The 20,927-nt window shown below is 42.9% G+C and overlaps 1 protein-coding gene across 3 annotated transcripts; it reads left to right on the forward strand.

Annotated features, from left to right (window-relative positions):
• The first annotated feature begins 10 nt into the window (after positions 1–10).
• On the forward strand, positions 11–20,749 carry HORMAD1 (HORMA domain containing 1). 3 transcript variants are annotated; one of them, XM_037371050.1, is made up of 15 exons: positions 11–83; positions 1,600–5,077; positions 5,588–5,642; positions 6,026–6,170; positions 6,495–6,558; positions 8,141–8,177; positions 8,572–8,592; positions 8,690–8,716; positions 9,396–9,463; positions 11,432–11,583; positions 12,167–12,423; positions 13,578–13,641; positions 17,147–17,223; positions 17,952–18,035; positions 19,796–20,749. In XM_037371050.1, the coding sequence occupies exons 3-15, from the start codon at positions 5,610–5,612 to the stop codon at positions 19,874–19,876; spliced, it is 1,110 nt and encodes a 369-aa protein (XP_037226947.1). In that variant the 5' UTR covers positions 11–83; positions 1,600–5,077; positions 5,588–5,609; the 3' UTR covers positions 19,877–20,749. The 3 variants fall into 3 exon arrangements, with proteins under 3 accessions (XP_037226947.1, XP_037226950.1, XP_037226948.1); XM_037371051.1 differs by having other exon boundaries at positions 12–70; positions 1,600–5,642; XM_037371053.1 differs by lacking the exon at positions 8,572–8,592 and having other exon boundaries at positions 1,600–5,642.
• Positions 20,750–20,927: the final 178 nt, after the last annotated feature.

A 20,927-nucleotide genomic window follows, 5' to 3' on the forward strand; every position in this document is an offset into this window, starting at 1 on the left:
GTGGCGCCTGCGCGGTGCCGGCGGGGCCCGCGGGAGCGGCCGCGTACGGAGCGGGCACCCCCTTCACCCGGTGCGGAGCGATGGTATTGTATGAATTCACTTTAGGATAGAATAAACCTTGTAGTTAAAATATAATGAATATAAGAAATATATTCTAATGAAACTAGCAGTTGCACAACAAAAGCTGCTATGAAATCCTCTGTACAGCCCTGTACCAAGGCTAAGAACTTATATTTACTCAAAGAATGTAGGTATAGTAATTGGGTCATGTAACCATAGTCTGAAAGAAAGAATTAATGAAATAACTGATGAAAGAGGGAGTCTGTTTCTCTGACTTTCTCTGACAAGGGGCCTGTTTAGAAGTTATCTAGAGGGAGTGACTAAAAGAAACAAGCAGAAGAAACAGACGGTCGATCAGGACATAAATTAGCTCAGACCGAAAGGAACACTGCAGGCTTGCAAGACCATCACATACCAGGCAAAGGTGAAAAGAACACCACGAGGAAGACCTACAGCCTTCCTCCCAGAGACCACCGCCCACGTCCCGGAGACCCCTGCCCACAATTCCTGGAGGAATTTGCGCAGGCGCAAAAGACTGATAAGCTTATTAACATGTGAAGTGAGAGTAGGCGGGGTTAGATAATGAATATGTATATTAATCAATTGAATATTCATTGTTTTATTGTATAAATACAAGGTAGTTAGTTACTTTAGACATGCACGTTAGGCGGAAGGATCCCCCGTGCATCCAGTGCGCTGCCAATAAAGGATACTTGGTCACTTAGAAATTTTGACTTAATTCTTTAAATCAATGATTCACACAAACAAGCGTTTGCGGTTCTGTTCGGTCCCACCCCGGTGTTCCGTGGGCAGGGGGCCTGATTAGTTGGGGCCCTCTTACAGCTAGTTATGGTAGTTCATACACAGTTACAGTAATTTCTTCTTTAGTCTCATTAACCATTTGGCTCTCCTTGAGCTTGCCTTGCTGTGCTCTGGCTTGACAAATTTATGGTGCCTGTTCCTTTGCGCAAGGGCACGTTTTGGTAACTTTGTAAGGATTTAACCAATGTAATAAGTAACTAAGGGTAATTTGTTGATCAAAGGGGTTTTTAACAAAAGGAATGATCTTGCTGTAACAGATTTGAGAATGTTTTGTCTGGTGAGAAAAGAGTTAACTGTTAACCATGAGGTTGGAGATGTACCTTCTCAAGGCCAATGTTAAACCATAATCTCATTTGTCTTTGTCTAGACTTTAGTGTAAAAATAGTTTAGTTTTGTAATGTACAGCTTCTTGCTACGGGACTGAGAGCATAACTGTTTGCTTAAACCGGCCTTGAAGTTGAGAATAAAAGGGCTGTGTTACTCGTCGGAATTTGCGAGCCTGGATGGAGCTGCGACTCCCCGGCCACCCAGCGCACTGGTTTTGCTTTCCTGCCTTAATAAATAATTAGTGAATTTATTTCCGACTCTAGTTTGTTCAAATTCAACTATAACAACCAACATCCTCTGTTTTTCAAATTACTGTTCTTCACTGTGGTTATTTACTTTTTTTTTTTTTTTTTTTTTTTGTTAAAGTAAATAATGTTTACACCCCCCCAGGTCTCCTGAGACGTGCCAGGGCTGCCCCGGGGGTGTCCAGGAGGTGCGGAGAAGAGTGGCTGTGCTGCATTCTGCCTCCCTCTGTTCAGCTTCACTTCCAAAGAAAGGGCGAGCAGGAGTCCCCAGGAGCAGATCTCTTTCCGACTTTCTGAGCTGTACTGAAAGGCTTTTGGAGGTGCTTTGGGCTCGCTCTGAGTAAAACTCTTGAGTTCCTGTCACACACAGCATCCCATTTTCCTCCCTCCAGTTCCATGCTGAGTAGTGCGACCATGACAGATCTGTCACTATCTCCTGTGTGCCATGTGGATGGAATTGTAGTCTTTCCCTGAAGAATTAAAGATCAGTTTCAGATCAGCTGGAAAATGCTGTGTGGTGTGTTTGATGCTCAGCTTTGCCCGCTCACTGTCCCTGGCAGCTCTGCTGTAGTTTGCTTGCCCACAGCATGGTGAATCCTTCTCGTTCAAAAAGCAGGACAGAAACATTTCCTGGGTAAAGGGATGGTGCTTCAAGGGATACCCTAGGAGGGAAACTTCTCCAGATTTGGTTTCCCTCCAAATTATTATCCTATTCCTGAAGCAAAAGGCAGAGAAGGAGTCAGCTGGGGACCTGCCACGTCAAGAGCAGCAGCAGGAGCTGGTCCTGCCCTATGACGAGGCTGATGAATGCTGGCTCAGTAATGACTCTTCAGGTGTCACAAGGGAAGGCGACCGTTGTGGCACCAAATGCTGTGACAGGTTCCTGCGGAAGGATCATTAACCTGCATTAACTAATTGGCGATCACTTTGTTCTTTGCACTCCTAACTGAGGTTCTGGCAGTCCTTCAGGATCCACCAGTCTGATCTTCTCTCCTGGGACTGAACTGGAGGCGCATCAACTTGGCAGCCACATGAGTCCTGCAGATGACTGTTCCACAGAGCCACCAGTCCCCCTGTCACCAGGCAGGATCAGACCTTGGGAACTGGCTGTGCCAGGTGCCACCTGGGGAAGGGCCGGATCCTGGTGGCTGGCTGCAGGGCAGGGTGTCCCACCACCACCCACTCCCCACACACACGCTTCAACTACAGCTGTCAGGCTCAGGAAGCATGGCGTTCATGACCCTTCACAAAGCGCCGAGGCCTTTTGTTACTGGGCGAGCAGAAAAGCTCACACGTGTGAGACGTGTATTTTGTGGTTGGCTCCCACACCTTCAGCCTGAGTATACAGGCTTTGTTTTGTATATAAAAAATATGTATTTTATATGTTTATTTTTTCCAGAAGTGGAGCCCAGATCTCCTGAGCTGACTGAGGATCACACAGCTCCTGCTGCTTGGTGAGGAGCTTCAGGTGGAGCTGCTCTCCCTGAAGGCAGCATCTGTGGAGGCCACGTGTCCTGGCATCCTGTCTTCCCACTGAGGCAGGTCCTCACCCTGGCTGGCTGATCTTTATTTTTGTTTTGATACCGTAAAGTCAGTCATGGAGAAAAACTCTCTAAGACTTGATTTGAAGTTTCAGAAGGCAGGCGTTCTTTACGGCAACACTGGAAGCACGGGGGAATGTTTCCTCCAAGCGTGCTCACCAAGTTACTTGAGGGTGCACATTATACACAGCAGAGCACTTGCACACTCATAGTGCATCACATATTCATTTTCAGTCATGCACAGGATGGGTTACAAGTTTCTTGCTTCTAATGCAAACTAGCACACACCCTCAGGCAGCACTGCTGATGTTTTTACATGTTTTTCTGTGTGCTCTCCAAGCAGGGCTGGCCCTCTTGCAGGGCTATTTGAGTTGCAGGCTGCAATCTCCCACTGCTGCAATTACCTTTGTCCTACTTTCAACTAATTTTCTGTGGGATGCAACACCTTATTAGCTTGTCTCCTCTTGCGGCCAGAACTTCCTCACTTGGAGGATTCTTGCTGCATAATTTAGGTAACGGTGTTCTTATCATTATCTGTTCTTTGTTTCCCAAGGGTGACTCCCTTGATTAGAAGTCCTTTCACTCACTAGTTTTGACAACTTGAGAATCAGCCTGGCCTAAACTTTGTGCACACATTTGTTTAACGCCGGCAACCTTTTCTTAACAGAATACGCTGACATACATGTATGCGCAGTGGTATCTATATAGCGGCATTGGTTTGGTTTGTGAGTTGGGAATGGAGGATACAAACCATCCCACTGCTGCCGAAAGCGCGGGCAGGGAGCGTGGCTGCTGTCAGTGGTTTTGTGCTGTTGCACATTTTGGTGGTAACGGCACCCAAATGGAGGCCCTGCTGGGAGCTGGCACACTGCACTTTCTAAAACTCAAGAATGAGTATTGGAGTTTTATCTCCCAATTTTTTGGTATCAGCGCAGCACGTCCTGGGACTGAGCACAGCCCTCGCACCAAACACGATGGTAAAACCAGTTCTGAAGGAAAATTGTCTTCCTGTGACACTGGAGGAATTTTACCGGTGTGCTTAACTGTAAATGTTGCAGCTAATGTATCCCTGACGTTGCCGAGCTGTACAACCCTGTGATGTGCAGTTTAGCTACTAGTAGAACGCTGCATTGGGTAGTCTAGCTAGTAAATAGGTAAGAACCAGTCTGAAACCAAGGCATGAGCCAAGAGTGCTGAAAGGGGGGCAGAAGGTCATGAAAAGGATGAGAAGAGGAAGGTGATGAAGAAGAGGGTGAAGAAAAGATGATGACCCAAACAACCACCAGACAACACCCAACCCATTAGGTCACACATGCGCAGTAAGTGTAGATATGATAAGTAGTTCAAGGAACTGTAATGAATATGCTAATAGTTTCCCAGAACTGTCATTAATATATATAGATCAGCCATATGAAGAGAAACAGTGAACAAAGTTGGTATGCATGTTTGGTGGAACTCATCCCTCGTACATGTGGCACCGAAAATAAAGAATGCCTGCTTTCTAACACTCAAAACCGGGTATTGGAGACTTTGTCTCCGATTTTTTGGTATCACTCATGCAACTGTTGGTTGAGACTGCCATCTCACTGAATTATTTTCTTTACATTCAGGCATAAATGCCATGGACATATGGCCGACACGCTGGCTTAAAAATGCTTTACAGCGAACAACAAGCTGCCGTGAATCACTTCTGCACGTAGCTGGGCTAAAGAGCTCAGCGAGCGGCTGCGCATCGACTTAACCCGCCACCGGACGTTCAACTAATCCCCTCAGCCACCCCCGGCCCCGCTCCCCAGGCGGGCGGGAGAGCGGCACACGGCCCGCAGCGGCGCACGGCCCCCCCCCGCCGTTTGCACACGGCCCCTTTCGCTATAAAGACGGAGCGGGGCCGAGTGGGCCCGGGCAGTGTCTGAGGGAGCGCGGGGCCGGGCGGGAGGCTGGTGTGTGGTGCTGAGGGGGGTGTCCTCCCTTCCCTGTGGCCCGTGACTTAGGAAGGGCATTTTCCGCCTTCCTGGGCGTGGGCGCCGTTCATTTTTACAGCTGGGAAGGCTTGTCTTGCGGTGGTTGAGTGAGGTCTCAGAGGTGAGAAGCTTCTGAGGGCTACAGGTATAATAAAAACATGACTCCACAAAAAGAACAGTTGGGAGAGGAGTGTCTTGCTCCAGTGTTCATTTAAATTACAGATGAAAACTTCAGTCTGGAGGTGTTTTACAAAGGCATGGCTCAACTTTGGCTGGAGGTGGTTTAAATATGGTGAGCCCCTTTGTAGGGCCTGTTGAAAGTCTTGTTAGGCTGGATGACAGCGCTTCAGAGCATTGCTTTTGAAGACTCATGTTTCATCGAAATAGGCACACAATATTACTAATTACCACATATTGCAACCTCAGGAGTGGTCTGTGCTGGTGTGAGCATCAAGAAGCTAATAATGGGGGATTACTAATAAACTGCTCTGTTTCCTTACAGTTCTGGGCTCTGACCAGATCCATATGAATTTAGCAGGGAGGATTTGCAGGTGCTGGTTTGTTAAAGCTGAATAGCCACAGTTGGGGTTTGTGTGTGGTTGTACATGTGCTAACGCAGGTGTTTTATTAGCATCCAGAAGAGTACCTGCAAAATGGCAACTGCTCAGAAGCAAAGGAATTGTGTGGTATGTTTTTTTCTTGTGTATTTCAGCACAGTATATTATTTGAATTGGAAAAATCAGTGAATTTTAGCTGAAAAGATGCACCCAGGTGCACTATAATTTTTCTTCACCTGAAAAGTACAGTTAATTCAGTCTTTTAACTATGAATAAAGATACTTAATAGCTATACGGTTTGAGTCTGAGCTTTGTGGTCATGCACTTGGTAGAAATCAACTATATGCTAAAAACACAGTAGCACCAAGTGTTAAGAATATGCTTAACTTTATAAATGATGGAAGTCGTACTTCTCAATTAAATTAAAACATTAAGCAGGCATTGGACCAGATTGTAGACTTTACAGGTTTGATGTGGACAGAGATTAATTCTTTTGTTCATCTAACTTCCAGAGTGCAGTTGTATTTCCTAATAAAATATCTACTGAACAGCAATCCCTGATGCTAGTGAAGAGGCTCCTGGCAGTAGCAGTGTCCTGCATTACATACCTGAGAGGAATCTTTCCTGAAAGTGCCTATGGAACAAGATACATGGATGGTAACAGGCTGTTTCCATAAATCTTTGCAAAATCTATCGTCACAGGGTTGTTAAAGTACTGAGTGTTTTTAAAGCCACTCGATGGTCTTAATGAAAGGTAATAGCCATTTTCAATGACTGTAACAGAAACTTCACTAAAACTTTAATTGTTGAATTTGGTTAGTGGCGATGCTAACTCGGCAATTAAATTCTGCCTGCATCTGTTAGTAATGTTAATTTTAGTTTGCTTTTGATAGATACTTTTAGGGAATGAACTTCACTTTCTTAGCAATGTAGTGGCATTTCGTCCTAAGTATATATGCATCTATGTATTCTTTTTTTGAGATGTGTCTGTCAAAATTCTGAGGGAAGACAAGAACTGTCCTGGCTCCACTCAGCTGGTGAAATGGTATGTTAACCACAGTGTGTATGTAATGCTTCCATAGCATGTCAGTTCTGAAAGATGCTGTTCTGGTTGTTAGCAGATACAAAGGAAAAAGTTCACTTGCTGTGAGTGGACAACTGCCTAGGCAGTGCTTTTACTGCATGGGATTTACTATGTAAATAAAATTTACAATATTTTTTTTTTTTAGATGGATAGTCAATATCTGTGTGTTCCGGTAGAGGTGTAATTGACTTGTACAATTGTGTTTCTAGCAAGGCCTATGACTTTGTGCTTAGTGGATCACAAATCTTTGCTTACTGAGTGATTATACTTTACATTTCATTTCCATGGGTGTATATGCTCAAGGGTGCACAAAAATGCAAAAATCTAACCAGTAGTTCCTATCTAGTTGAACAGGGGATGCAGTGTTACCATTTTGCATCTTGAATTTAAAGATCTTGCTCTCAGACTTCTATAAGAAAGTAGTACTGTTGACTTTCATATTCAAAGGCAGAATTGAGCCAGCAAATGATAGTCACACCATTGAGTGTATGTCACTTGGGACTAGAGGCGTTTATTTTGATTTTCTTTCTGTTCACAGTAACTGCAAGATTTGTTCATAGCTGCTTTCCTTGCTGGTTAGAAAAGAGTATTTTAGACCTTTGCCTTATATATGCATGCCTGTTTTGTTACGTCTATAAAGGCCATCTTTGTTCTCACACTTTCACCAGTTGCAGTACAGGGTAAGGTGTCAGAAATGGTGCTGCATTCAGCAGAGGGGGTTTGCAGCTGCTGTCAGCGTTGAGGTGTTCAGAGATGTAGGTGTGAGTTCTGATGTTCAAGGTGAAATTAGTCTTCTGCTTTTTATCCATGAGAGAGAGGAGGGAAGAAGGCTTCATTTAGTGTACCTGGAATTTCTTGATTAATCTTCTGTGGTAGAGGAAACTGAAGTGGTGCTGAGTGCATTTCACCTCACCCCCATGCATCAAACATTAGTGAGGGCCGTGGTGTGGCAGCCTGTGGATGTTGACAAGGAAAGCTCCCCGGTTTTTGTGTGAAGGGTGTGCATCACCTGTTTGGAGTTTACAGGTGAATAGCCTTCCTTAACTCAGCATCATATACACATCAAAACCAGCTCTTTCTTGTTAACTGTATTCAAAAGAAATATTAGAAAAAATTAGGGTAAGTTTTGGTTCACTGTTTGTTGTTTGCGTGTTACTTAAAAAGCAAATTGCAGCACCTGAATAAAGGCAATGATGTAACTCCTTTCTGCGTCAGACATGTTGGTGTTCAGCTGAAATATTTATAAACTGATTAGTGAATACATGAGATAGAAGGTGCTTGAGAATGGTAGGTGTACAAATGCATTATGTTTTTACTGATAAATTACAGAGTTCTACTTTGCAAAAACGTTAGGCTGTTCTGGTGTTACAAGAATAGTCATTGTATCACTGCTAATAAGAATGAATAATGGACTAAGTAGTATTGCTCTAATATAATATTAAGAAGGCTAAACACAAGAATTTTATCTTTTGGGACTATTTTATGTAGTCAGAAGCAAATGGAAATTAATAGTAGATGGACAATATAATTTGATTTTTTGCAGGATGTTAGGATGCTACGATGCCTTGCAGAAGAAATATGTAAGTCTTCCGGTATCACGTAGCTGTTTTAAATGTATTTAAACATTCATTTATGTAAGTCTATTAGCTGCCAGTGTAATTATAGGATTTTCTAGTTAGGTAATGGCTGTGCTTTAATATGTTAAATCAGCCAGCTACAATGTGGGATGCATAGAGATTGCAGGATAATATTCTTTGTAAACAGAAACACTTAACATTAGGGATATATAGGATGAGTAGTCCTTCCTTAAACAGATGAGGATTTAGGCATATGAAGAAGTTGCTTTTTGAGTAGGCCTTACTTGTCTATATTGGTTTCCAGAGCTAGAGAAGCAAAACAGCTTGGTAAGCAGAAATGGGCTATGGAATAATACATTTAACATTCTTTTCCTTTCTCTAATTATGTTTCTGACAGCTAAGAATGATTGTCCTAGCAGTAAGTATCTTTGAAAAGTAAGGTACACGTTTTGTTAAGGTAGCTGCTTACAGATAAGTACAGTTCTTACTGTTTCCTCTTTACTTTAAAATCACAGGTCTATACCCATCCAGAAGATCCTCAGGTAAATCTGCTAGAATATTTTACTGTGTGACTAATGATAGTGTGGGTATAGTAAAATGTGTATACAAGCAATGGTACTTAACATTCACATTAATGCACATTAAAAAAAACCAAAACCAAACCAGGACATCTTAAAATAGCTCTGCTGATCCTTATATTTGATAATCAGAATTACCACATAGTGAATTGCCTTTGGATATTGAATGTCAGGTTATTCTCAGGCCAGTACAAGAAACCTGAAGTGTCAATGCAGGGTTAAATGCCCCAAAAGATGCATGGTCCTAACTCTGCATTGAATACGTTAAGGAACTTCTTTATGAAAAATTTGGTATGTTTTAACTAACCACTGGGTGTCACCATGTCTCTGTTGTGTGTGAAACATTTTCATAGTGATAAAACTTCAAATGACTATTTAAATTCTAAAAACTTAAGCAGATGTTTCAGAATACTGCATTGTTGTGATTCCTGGAAAATAATGTAGAGCATAACATATATAATTACCAAGTAAAAATTAATGCTGTTTCTTGTTCCAGCATTAAAAGCTGTATTCAGTGCATGTAAGTGGACCAGACAGGAGCTGGGCTGTCATTTGCTTTAAATGCAAGTTTAATAGATTACTAGACAGAAGCAGCAGCAGTAGTTTGTTTGACAGCTGACAGTTTAATAATTACTGTTTACAGACAATTACAGAATGTTACCACTTCAAATTCAAGTACACCCACAATGGGCCACTCCTGGATTTCAGCAGGTACTGTCACTGTGACTTTATTGTGCTCTGTGGTTTTACAGTCCGTTTACACACACCTGTATGTAGAAACTTTGGATTTTATCTGTTTGGTATTTCCTTCTTTAGTTCTGGATCTTAAGACCAATTTTATCAACCTACACTAGTAGATTTATTATTAAAATTCAGTGAATCATTTTGTCAGATTATGCTCATATTTTTAAAATATCCACTCAAAAGATGATTCTTGATGTCAGAGTCCAATACGTTCTGACCAGGTTCTTTAAGATATTTCATGCATGGAGGGTAAAGCATTTAGTATCAGACTTACTTATGTGAAGGTATTTGATATTTAAATTTAGCAGAATACGAAATGAGAATTTACTTATTTATAATTATATTAAAAATACAAAATACAGTGAAAATGCAATACAAGTGTAAGCTATGCTTAGCAAAGCATAGCTATTGCAATACACAGTTCAATCACAGTACCAATGTGGTTCCCATTACTGGTCTCTACAATGTGCTCACCGTCGTGACAGAGGGCATCCCCAGTCATGGGGAAACAGTATGTGGGTTGAAGCCGGCTCCAGCCCAATGTCCTCTTTGCAATTCTTTTCGTAGTTGTTTAGGTTTTGTACTCTTTGGGCTGAGCCACATGGTCACACACCCACACCCCCACCCCTAGTCTGGCTAACTCAAGGAGATATGCAAGCATCTTTAATGTGTGTGGGGAGAAACTTTTACGCCACCGGTTGATCCACTCAACTGCGATAGTAGTTGATCCACACTCAACTAACACAGCTATTTATCTAACAGGAAGGCCGTGCTTAGGTCCCCTTTGTGTTGAGAAAGTCAGCTTGCTTTGTGGCAGCGGTGGACAGTGATGCCCTGTGTTACTCCCTGAGCTTCACAGGTGCATCACCCTTGCCCATCTCTGCTGAGCTGTCTTCCACTGTGCGGGTTTACTGGTCAGTCACAGCTGCAAGGAAATGGCTTACTTTAAGTAGCTGAAATGCAGCAAATTTGTATCTAAGGGACTTCTCCCAGCTTTCCTCCTGCATAAAATAGTTTTTAAATTAAAAAGCTGCAGTGCTGCAGACCTAGGTCTCTTGGGCTGAGTTTAGTTGCTTGCTTCTGAAAGGGGCTGTAAGTCTCATAAAAACCACTGGTGGAAAGAAAGGGGATGTGACTCTCAGCCACACCAGGTTGCCTTATAATACTGTGTTAACATAAATTCATGCCAGACCAATTTGAACATAAAAGGTGTGAGCCTAGTTTTCTGACACCCTGCAGGGAAGGACATAACCATCTGCAGAGGGGTGAGATGTTCGAAACCATCACAGTTAAGGGTGTGCTTCCTAAAAGCAGGTTACCCAATGAAATAACTTAAGAGTTGTTTGCCTTGCACTGGCTGTTCAGGTCCTCAGGTGCCTCTGTGAGCTGTGTGGCTGTGAGGACTAGGGGAGTAGAGGGAGATCATTTTTAGTGGCAGTAAGGTAGGGTTTGGGTCAGCTGCTGGTAGAACAGGAGCACAGAAATGTCAGAGCTGGATGCTGAGTCACTTAGGCACGCATTTGGTTATGGGTAACCGTTCTTGTCAAAGTCTGACTCGTTTTATTTAAGGGCAAGCAAGTATGTAAGACTTTGCAGAACTGGGGCTCTCAAAAGTACCTACATTTTTCTTTCTTTCAGATTGGGTATTTTTTAAGCATTGTGTAATGCAAAATACAGTCGTTGGTACAGCTGCTGAACCATAAATGCTTTCATGTTGTCCCTGGCTCAGACTTTGATCTTCCAAGGGGCAGAGAACTCACAGGTCACCGAGACAGTATTAGGAATTGCAGGGCCTGTAATCTCAGACCTTCAGCAATAAATACAATGCCTGCTTCTGATGTTCATAAAGTTTGTTAGTCATGTATCTTAATACTAGAAGCAGATTACTCTGTGTAAAAAAAAAATAATAAATCTGAATACTTTGTCCATTTTTAGTAAGAATAAAAGGGATGATTCCACAATCACCTGTGCAGACACCAAGAAAGCAAGTATCCTCCTCATTCGCAAGATTTATGTTCTGATGCAAAACCTGAGTCCATTACCAAATGATGTTTGCCTGACTATGAAGCTGTTTTATTATGATGAAGGTAGTATTTCCATATTACCTTGATTTATCAGCTGTGTTCAGACATTGGAAACTATTCAAAGAAATAATGTATAATCACTATGGTTGCTGGGACTTGTTAAATGATGTTACTTTGCATGCGTCTGTGTCTCATGACAGTTTCTAAAATCTAAGGGAAACAGATTTGATCTCACTGTAGGAGCACAGTCTTGTCACTGACTTCATTGGAGCAAGGATTTCAGGGTGTGTTTAAAAACAAATTGAGTTTTCTTGAGTATGTTAGGATCTAACACGTTTGCCAGACTGGTTCTAGTTTAGATGACTATTTAAGTGTCTAGCTCTGGTTTCAGAATGTCTTATTGCTTCTAGCTCATCTTTATGCATGTAGAAACTTTCTTTAGCTTTAATTGGGTTTTGCCTGTTGTGTAGGGGGAAAATAACTTAATTTAGTACAAGTTGAGTATTGATTATTCCCCTCCGACACAGTTTCTTTGGAGCAGCCCTTTGTTGTTAAAGGGGAAAAGAGTCTTTTTGCCAGACAAGTTAACATTAGTTTTATAAGAACGTGTTTCATTCTAACACATTTAATGAATTCTTTTCTGCAGTTACACCACCTGATTACCAACCTCCTGGTTTTAAAGAGGGTGAATGTGAGGGGATGATATTTGAGGGGGAGCCGATGTATCTGAATGTGGGTGAAGTGCCAACGCCTTTTCATATGCTGAAAGTTAAAGTTACAACGGAAAAACAACGAATGGAAAATGCTGATAAAAGCATTCTAAAGCGTGGAGGGAGTGACATGCCTCTCCACATGCTCAAAGTGGACAGAGATGAGCCAGAAGAAGAGAGCCAGGACATGAATGTAAGCACAAATGTTTTGTGTAGTTTGTTGAAATTTTTTGGTTTATAGTCTAGAAAAGAGCCATTAATTGTTTCACCACGTCTTACTATAACATTAATAAAACCTCTGTGTTTCCAGGTATACTTAAGCAAGACTATATGTCTTCGATACATTTTTGCTTTAATTTTACTGCTCCAGTTAGCAATGTCATCACTAAAGCAGTATTGAACAAGTGCATCAGCATAATGCCTGTCAGCAGCAGCATTGTTGGTAGTTGTGTCTCTGTGAGGCTAGAGAGGAGTAGTAGGATGAGAAGCAGAGGGGTGCCTTGGTGCTGTGGGTACAGGTGCCATTTGTTCAGCTCCACACGCAGGACACAGGTGAAACCTCCCTGGAGCCGTACCGTACCGGTCCCAAGTGAGCTGCTGCAGCCGGACAGTATTGATTGGCAATAAATTTGCTCAGGGATCCTCTTGTATAGTGGTCAGTATACATACAGCTAGTGGCGCCACAGCTAAAGAGGCAAACTCAGTTCTGTGTTGGGATTTTTCGCTAGGGAAATCTGCCTAGGAAAAAGCACAGGGCAAAGCTTGCTGAAGGCGGCATCCTGCCGCTGATGGTAGCGTGTCTGAGACGGCTCTTGGGACTGCACTTGTACAGGCTTCAGCAATTGGAGACATATGTTTCTGGGGTCAGCTGAGGCAGGCAGCAAATGTGCTTAGTCATTAGAATGTGCAAATACGTGTGGTGATCTATACTGTCCATAGGTGAGAAGGAGGCGGAGCTTCAGGGCTTTGGGCCCCTCGCCCTCAGTTAGCATTGCTAGGGAGGCCTGTAGGTGATGAGATGGAAATAAACTGCTTGGCCCTCTAAATCTGCATATGCCTATGAACTGCCCTTTCACAGGCAATAAGAAGGTGGTAACTGATGCACTGGTAGTATTCTTTCCATATCTGTTGTTAAAATTTTAGTATTTTTTACAGATGTTTTCCATGGTAGATTAAATGTGTGCTTGCCTTAATTAAGTAATGCTGAGCTAGTCTGTATGTCAATTATTGCAAAACAGTTTGTTCCTCTGAGAATCCATCTAATAAGCTCTGGCCCTAAGCACCTGAGTACAAACCCTCTTCCTTGTTTGTCTGCAGTAAGTGATAGACTTTTTTTTCTTACTCTAGGAAGATCCTGTCTTGGATAATAAATTGGAAGATAGGAATAATGTAAATATTTCAGATGCTCAAGGTAACATTTATGTCTGTTTTTCAAGTCTTTTCAGTTTGTGCCTCTTTTTCCTGATGTTACTAAAACAAAACCTCAACTTTCTGACTTAGACCACTATATTAAAATCGACACTCTTTTCTTCCGAGACATTCCTATGTCTTTATTTTGTGTTGTGCCTTCATCTGTGAGACACTTGGTTAGCAAATGCACATTTTTATGTTTCTGGTCTAAAATTCTGATCTTCTGTTCCATTTTATCAGATAAGCTAAATTTAATGGGTTTTATATTTAGAAGTGAGGGGTTTTTTTTATTTTTCTGTTGTTGTTATGTTTGTATTCATATTTTACATCCATATAAAGCTTGCAGAGGTATTGTGCTCTTGACTTCATTATTGCAGACTTGGGAACCAGATTTCTCTGTGCAAAAAAAGGTCCAGGTCTATTTTTGCTTAAATCACAGCTGTTTGGACTGCATCCTCACAGCTTCAGCCACTAAGTTTAGCAGAAATACTACTTTCAGCCACCACTTTTCGTTAAGCTCTGAGCGCCATAGGACCAGGGTCTGATTCTGCAGTCCACACATGCTTCAGTCTGTGGTTGTGGAGGAATAAAGACTGTTGGGGCTTGTATGCACAGAAGAGTTTTTGCGTTGTGGTAGACTGAACAATATCCATGTAAAAATACCTGTCTGTATGATGCATGGTCTTCATGCAGAGGAGGTCGTTCATTACTGTGGCTTGCTATTCCTGATAACAGTCTGTAACTTCATCTCAAAATGTTTTGTTTTAGGAATGATTGTATGATTATGGCTGTGCTGCTGGCTATTTTAGTGCATTTTCTAGCTGCTTGCTTTTGCAGTTTACTCCAGCCGTGCATGCAGTTTTCTCATTGCATACGTGGAACATTTTGATGATCGCAAGTGAACTTTTTTAACTTTAGTTTTAATAGGTACAAGCTCTAGCAAAGCATTTTTATTAGTGTGAATCTCAGCAAACTGAGTTGCCTGAAGTAGAATCCTGATGCTGTAAAATCCATCAATGTGAAACTGTGCAAACAGTGTAACAGCAAAAAGCAGATTGCAAGTGGAAGCCTATACAAGGCACCACTTTTCAAGAAGTACCAAAAACATTTACTTCTGTTTTATTTTTAAAAAGCTTCATGTAACAACTTCAATAAACAATCAAACTGAGAGATCTGCAGAGAGTATAAATGAAATCTTACACTTTGGAAGCACTCTGGGGACTCAACACTGCAAGGCAAAGCTGCCTTCTCCTTTGTTATCAAATAAGCAGTTATGCTCTTCCCACTGTGCAGACATTAGGAGGTACCTGCACATCCTTTCTGATGGAAAACAGGAGCACCTGTCTTGTGAGATTTTTTTTCTTAGCCTTTATCAATACGTAGTTTCTGCAGTTTGCTTACAATTGTACAAGTGTTCTCCACTGTAAGCTCTGAATGACGAAGTGCCAATAAAATAACTCCTGGCTACACCAGCCTGACTGCAGCTGCTCCCAGAAACATGCCCTGGGAGCACTCCACTGTTTGTTTTGTTTTGTTTGTTTTTTAAAAATCTGTGCATCTAAAAAAAAAAAAGATGTTGACCCAGACTGTCTCCACTTCAAAACATGAGACAGCAAACTCTGTCCTCCAGGATCTCTGTGAACAGAAGCTTCCTTTTAAGATTTTTGAGAAACTAGGAGGAAAAGTAGAAGATGATTTATCTTCACATTCCCCAAGATACCCCAGGGGCCCCAAGATTGGACTTTGCTACCGAACAAACTGAAGAATGAATTGCTGCTTGTTGATCTGCTCATCTTGGAGAGAATATATGTGAAGCATCTGGGCAATACTAGTACCCACTTGCTGTGCATAAAGCATTTCAAATGTAGTAAAGAAAGATCAAAAGAGGAAATAAACACCCTTTCTGGGAGAAGATAAAGTAGACATGATGAGGACAGGTATGCGCAGAAATGCTCTGATACACTGATGTAAAATAGGATAGCTAAAGGCACACAGTTTTCAGGACTGTGAAGTAAAAACCCCACGCTTTGTGACCAAAAGGGGGAGCGGATGGGACACACACATCTTACTTGGATGAGAAGCCTATGTAAAATGGTTTTTTTTTTTTTTCTGTAGCAGAGATAGAGGCTTCTGCGGCGATAATATATGGCACTCCTAGAAGAAACGCCCATTAGTGCTGCTGCTTGCTCTGTTCACTCTTCTTAACGCATTTCCCTAAAGTTGCATCTGCTTTGAAATATAACTCTGGTTCTCTAGTTTCTGGATCAGAAACACCAATTTTCCATAAAAACTTCCAGACATGTTTCTTTCTATGTAACTGTAAAAGTGGCAGCTGTGTCACTGCTGAGGCTTTTGGGCCTCCTAACCCGAAGGAGACTAGCAGCTTGTTGGGGCTACCATGGTGTCTGAGTGCTTGTGGAGGCAGTTAGACAAAGCAAGATGAGCCTAGATTTTATTTTTTTAAATGGATTGGAGTGTCCTGTCATTCAAGACCAACACTGAACAGGTTGCACTGTGTATTTATATGGTGGCATTAATGTTACTTTTTTTCCGAAATGTAATGTGCAACTTTGCAAGAATTAGCAGGAAAATTCACTTCAATTCAGGAAAATAACACTTCAGTGCTGTTCAAAAATAATCATGGAAATATGTAGGAAACAGCATGTGTAGATCAGCATTTTGACAATGCTGGTAGGCTGCAGAACTGGAATGACCACATAAAAGCTCTATCTGGTGCTTTCAGAAATTCATAGAACTTGCAAAAACATGCAAAAATGCAGCAAATGGCTTGTCTTAAGGAGTTGGTATGTTTTATTTGCAGGAACTACAAGATGCAGGAAAATGTATTTGTCATGCTGAAATTCTTCCACAGCTGACATGCAGTGATCTTTAACCAGTTCACGCTACTCTCTGTATCCTAGAAAAAAACCAGCATGGATTAGAAAGAGGAAAAACAGATCTCCAGAACTGACTGTTCATTCTTAGTGGCCTGTTCATGCAGCTGCAGGCAGTGAGGAGGGGAACAGCAGCCAAATTGGCTGGGCTGCCTGTGGCCGGGTTACAAAATGGGAGCCATCCGCTGGCAGTGGGTTCAGAACACGCAGCAGCTGTGCCAGGGTGCCCATTCTGCAGCGCAGAACGGGTGTGCGAGGCGCTCTGCTTGAAAGCACATCCCAAGGCAGGCGAGCCTTTAGCAGCACAGAGCATAAATGAGTCTGGAGATTCAGGCCACTCTTCCAAAGATCCTGTGTATAAGTCTGTACGAAGCATAACCATCTCTTGTGTGCCTGTAAGAGGATGTTGTGATAGGGAATTGCTGAATTAAAGATGTGAGAGTGTAATAACCTGATAGAGTTAACTACTTGCTTACAGATAGAGAATTGGAGCCCCTCTGAAGCACCTGCTCCCTGCATTTATAAAGCGCGTGTTTCTTGTAGCAAAAAAGAGTGTTAAGAGGCTGCTGGTGTGTGGGCAACAGTGTCCTTTATTACTTAACTCTTTTACAGAACCAGATTTAACTTGTGAAGAAGATGACGTTACAAAGGCTGGAGGGAGCCAGGATCTGTGTGTTTCTAATCCTCAGGTATGAAAAAGAAACCCTGTCATCTTAAACTTTTACTAGAGCTTTCATGAAGCTTCTTTTCTACTTTTAGTGGTTAATAGGTAATCTACTAAAGGTTTACTACAGTCAGTATTTTCAGCAATGGAATGCCTTTACATTTTACTTTCTGGTGTTTTACAAAGATGGTTAATATTCTAAAGCAGTCAGAAGCAATAACAAAAGGCTGCTCCTCTGTGGTACAGTTTTCAAACCAAGCAGACGGTCTGACCATTAAGAGAAATGGGAACATAATTTCTGTGTTTATGAACTGTGATAACTAAACACTCTGCCTAATAGAAATTTTCCTGCTAATTCTAACAAACACTTCTTTAAAGGTTAATTAAAACTTCAAATGCAGTTTTATGACTCAGACTTAAAACTCAAGCTATATTCCCTGCAGACAGCAAAATGGTATCATTTAAATGTGGAGGACTACTTCAAACATGGGTCCTTAAGGTTTCTTGAAGCAGAACAGCCCTAGGTAACTGCGAGTGACTTACTGAATAAAAATAACTGATGCTCTGATCTGTCAGGACTCTGACACACAACAGCTGTAAATAGGGCTGTTGACTTCAATGGGTATACTCCTGTATTTAAATTTCAGCTCAAGCGCTGTGGTAGGCAAAGCCAGAGCACTGAACCCTGCTGTAGCCTCTAATATATATATTTTTTACTACTGTCACAAAGCAACATCTATTTTCTGATTTCAGGTCGATCATTTGGCAAGTAAGACGTCTGAACTTAATATGTCAGAGAGCAGGACAAGAAGTGGAAAGGTCTTTCAAACCAGCACTGTTAGTAGCATTTTTTTCTCTAGTTCTTTCTATTTCTGTTTTATTTTAAGCCTTCTTCTGTTCCAAACAGTGAATAAAGCTCTAAGCTTTAATATATTTCATATTGACAGAATCAAATTCTTATCACTTCTAAAATTCCCATTAAATTCAATACATTTGGATTCTTAGTGTCAAAAAAAATTCTGTTCCAAAGAGTTAAAAACTGACCGTTGATGTAGTTAACACAGGTTGAGAAAGATTCATTAGGATTGATTTGTATTTTCTTGGGAATGCATTTAGCTAAATTCCCGGCTGGCTTAATCCATTGTTGATAGGAGCGTGTGCCTGCAGAGATCCCCAGCCCAGCGTACCATATGCCAAAATCCTAACTTCAGCTTTTATGACTCATTCATACCAAGAAAAATCTGTTATTTCTTTGATTAATCACATTGCAGCAGCTAAGTCTTGTAGTAGGTGCTACTTGCGGGGAGCCAAATTCCTCCAGCCTTGCACAGGTAGAGCAGAAGTTGTCCAGGGTGGAATCTGGCCTTTGGGGATGGCACTGGGGGCCCCCTCTGTCTGCTGCTGCCGTCACCTAATGAGTGTGGTAGCCTCAGCTTTGTGAGGCTCGCTGGGGGCCTTCACAAGACCTTGACATCTCCCCTACCTGTGAGTGTTTGCGGTTACTGGTAGGTTCTTCTCAGAAGCAGCTGTGGGGTGAATAATACCATACTAGTAAACAAGAACGTGCTCTTCATTTACAGTCAGGAGGGGAAGTTGTGTGTCAGGGCCATGGGAAATTGTACTGTTCCTGTCCCTGCTCACGGAGGCTCTTTGTTAATTTTTAGTGCAGTAGTTGTGTGAAGATTTATAATGTGCAGCTCAATTGTTGCCAGTAGTTTTTGCCTTAAACTAAGACCTTATTTCTGTAAGGGCTGGTAGAAATCGAGCTTGGGAGCATGCAAAATTAATTCCTTGGCAGAATGTTCTAAAGAAGTCATGAAGAGAAAATTGTGTCTTAAAAATATGTATGAAAGCTTCATGTGAAAAGGGCTTTCAGTGCTTGCAACAAATTCATGAAGAGGAGATGTTAAATTCAGAATATAGAACTAGCAGATTCAGTCTTTTTGTAAAGTACTGCTTACCACAGAATAGAATTCTTTTACTTGCAACCCCAGGGTCCTATGCAGTATTTTTTGTTGTTCACTGTCATGGAGAGAAAAAAACCCAACAAAACGTTCTGTATGCTCGCTATCACCGTATCTTTCTGTTTTAAAAAGGTTTTGTTAGCGAAGTTAATACTAGAATTTAAACAAAGCGCAGTTGCTTTAAATAATCAAAAGAACAGCAGATCTGAAGGCGAAACGGTCATCTTTTGACACATGTGCAAGTCAGGAGTAATTGGATTAGACTCGGTCAGGCAAGCCCGCAGGGTGCTGAGCACCCTCTCCCATTGGTACGGAGTGCTCCGCTGTGGTGCAGAGCACTCCGTACCAACCAGCTGCGCTGGCTCCCAGCTGCTCGCCGAACCCCACTGCAGGAGCGTCACCTCTGTGGCAAGGAACAGCCTCCCTGCCCTTCCCTGGAAGCCGTGACCCGCGGCAGGTCCTGCCGTTACAGCGTCAATATCCCAGCCTGCTCCGGCACGGCAGGACGCTCTGTTCTACCCCAAAACAGTGCCCAGATGTTACCCAGGCTTAGCACCTCCAGGTGGGAGTGCAGCAGGCCGTGGGCCGTGCCGTGCGGCAGCCTGTAACACAAGGTTTATTTTCCCTTGGCAGGTTCATCAGTTTGAACTCTCATCGAGCCAAGACATGCTGCCAAAAAGGAGGAAGATCAGTGAGCCGAAGGAGCAGTTTTAGATGCCAGTCTCCCTGCCGTTTGTTCAGAGTTCACACCACTTCCAGTTTGTTGTTTACTGTGAGCGTTCATAGTTAAATGTCGTTTAGGGATTTGGTTCTGTTCTATTTGTGGTCAAAATGGAGAGTTGTAGGGAGAGAAAATCCGTCAAGAAGCCCAGCTCTAGAAATCAGAACTTATTTTCTGTAGGCGGCCGTACCCCATTGGGAAGGACAGAAGGAACCCGAGTACCGACGTAACCGAGGGGCTGTCTGGGGCCGGTGACTTGCCGGCTTCACTCCCTGCTTGCACTGTGCTTACATCCTGACGGTGGTTCCGCGCCTGTTCCTTACCCGCAGCACAGGGCTTCCCCAGTGACTCGGGGCTTAGCCAGGGGCGTCCTTGCCCAGGGCCTGTCCTGGGGGCACGAAGCCCCTTGCACCGGGGGGGAGTTCAGAGCTTCACGCAGCAGGGCACCTTGGTCCGTTAGGGCGATGCTACGTTTTGTGGAGTTACTATTGGGACAGTTGGGGGGGTTGGATCTTTGCGTTTCTTCCGGACTGAAGGCACTGGACTCGAGTGAACAAGCAGTGTGCACGCCTTCAGTTATCCATTTCATGCCAAAACGCTGGAATAAAACGCAGTATTAATCTGTGGCAGGGGTCTGTGGTGAGGGTGGGCGGTTCTCTGGAGACCCCTGTGTGTGCTCAAGTGGTTCCTTGCTGAAGTTGGCCATGGTGCCATTTTTTAAAAAAACTAAATTTTTTCCTGTGCTGTACATGGAGCGAGGCTGTGTCCCTGTGGGGAAGAGCAGCTGCCGTCCGCGGGTGGGGACTGCTGAACGTTTCATGATGTTATTTCACCTTTTTAATTAAGAATGTCTTTGTGGTTCCTCAGTTAAAGCGGCCTTAGGCTGGTTGTGGGGGGCTGCCCAGGGGCGTCACGGCAGAACCGGGGCTCGGGGCCGCTCCTGCCGCGGGCTGGGGGGAAAAGGGGGGGGGGGGGCGATCCGGCGGCTGTGCCCCGGGGCGCACCGGGAGCGGGGCAGCCCCGCCGCCCTCCGCCCCAGGAAGG

This window comes from Falco rusticolus, chromosome 19 (assembly GCF_015220075.1).
Source record: "Falco rusticolus isolate bFalRus1 chromosome 19, bFalRus1.pri, whole genome shotgun sequence".
Lineage (NCBI taxonomy): Eukaryota > Metazoa > Chordata > Aves > Falconiformes > Falconidae > Falco > Falco rusticolus.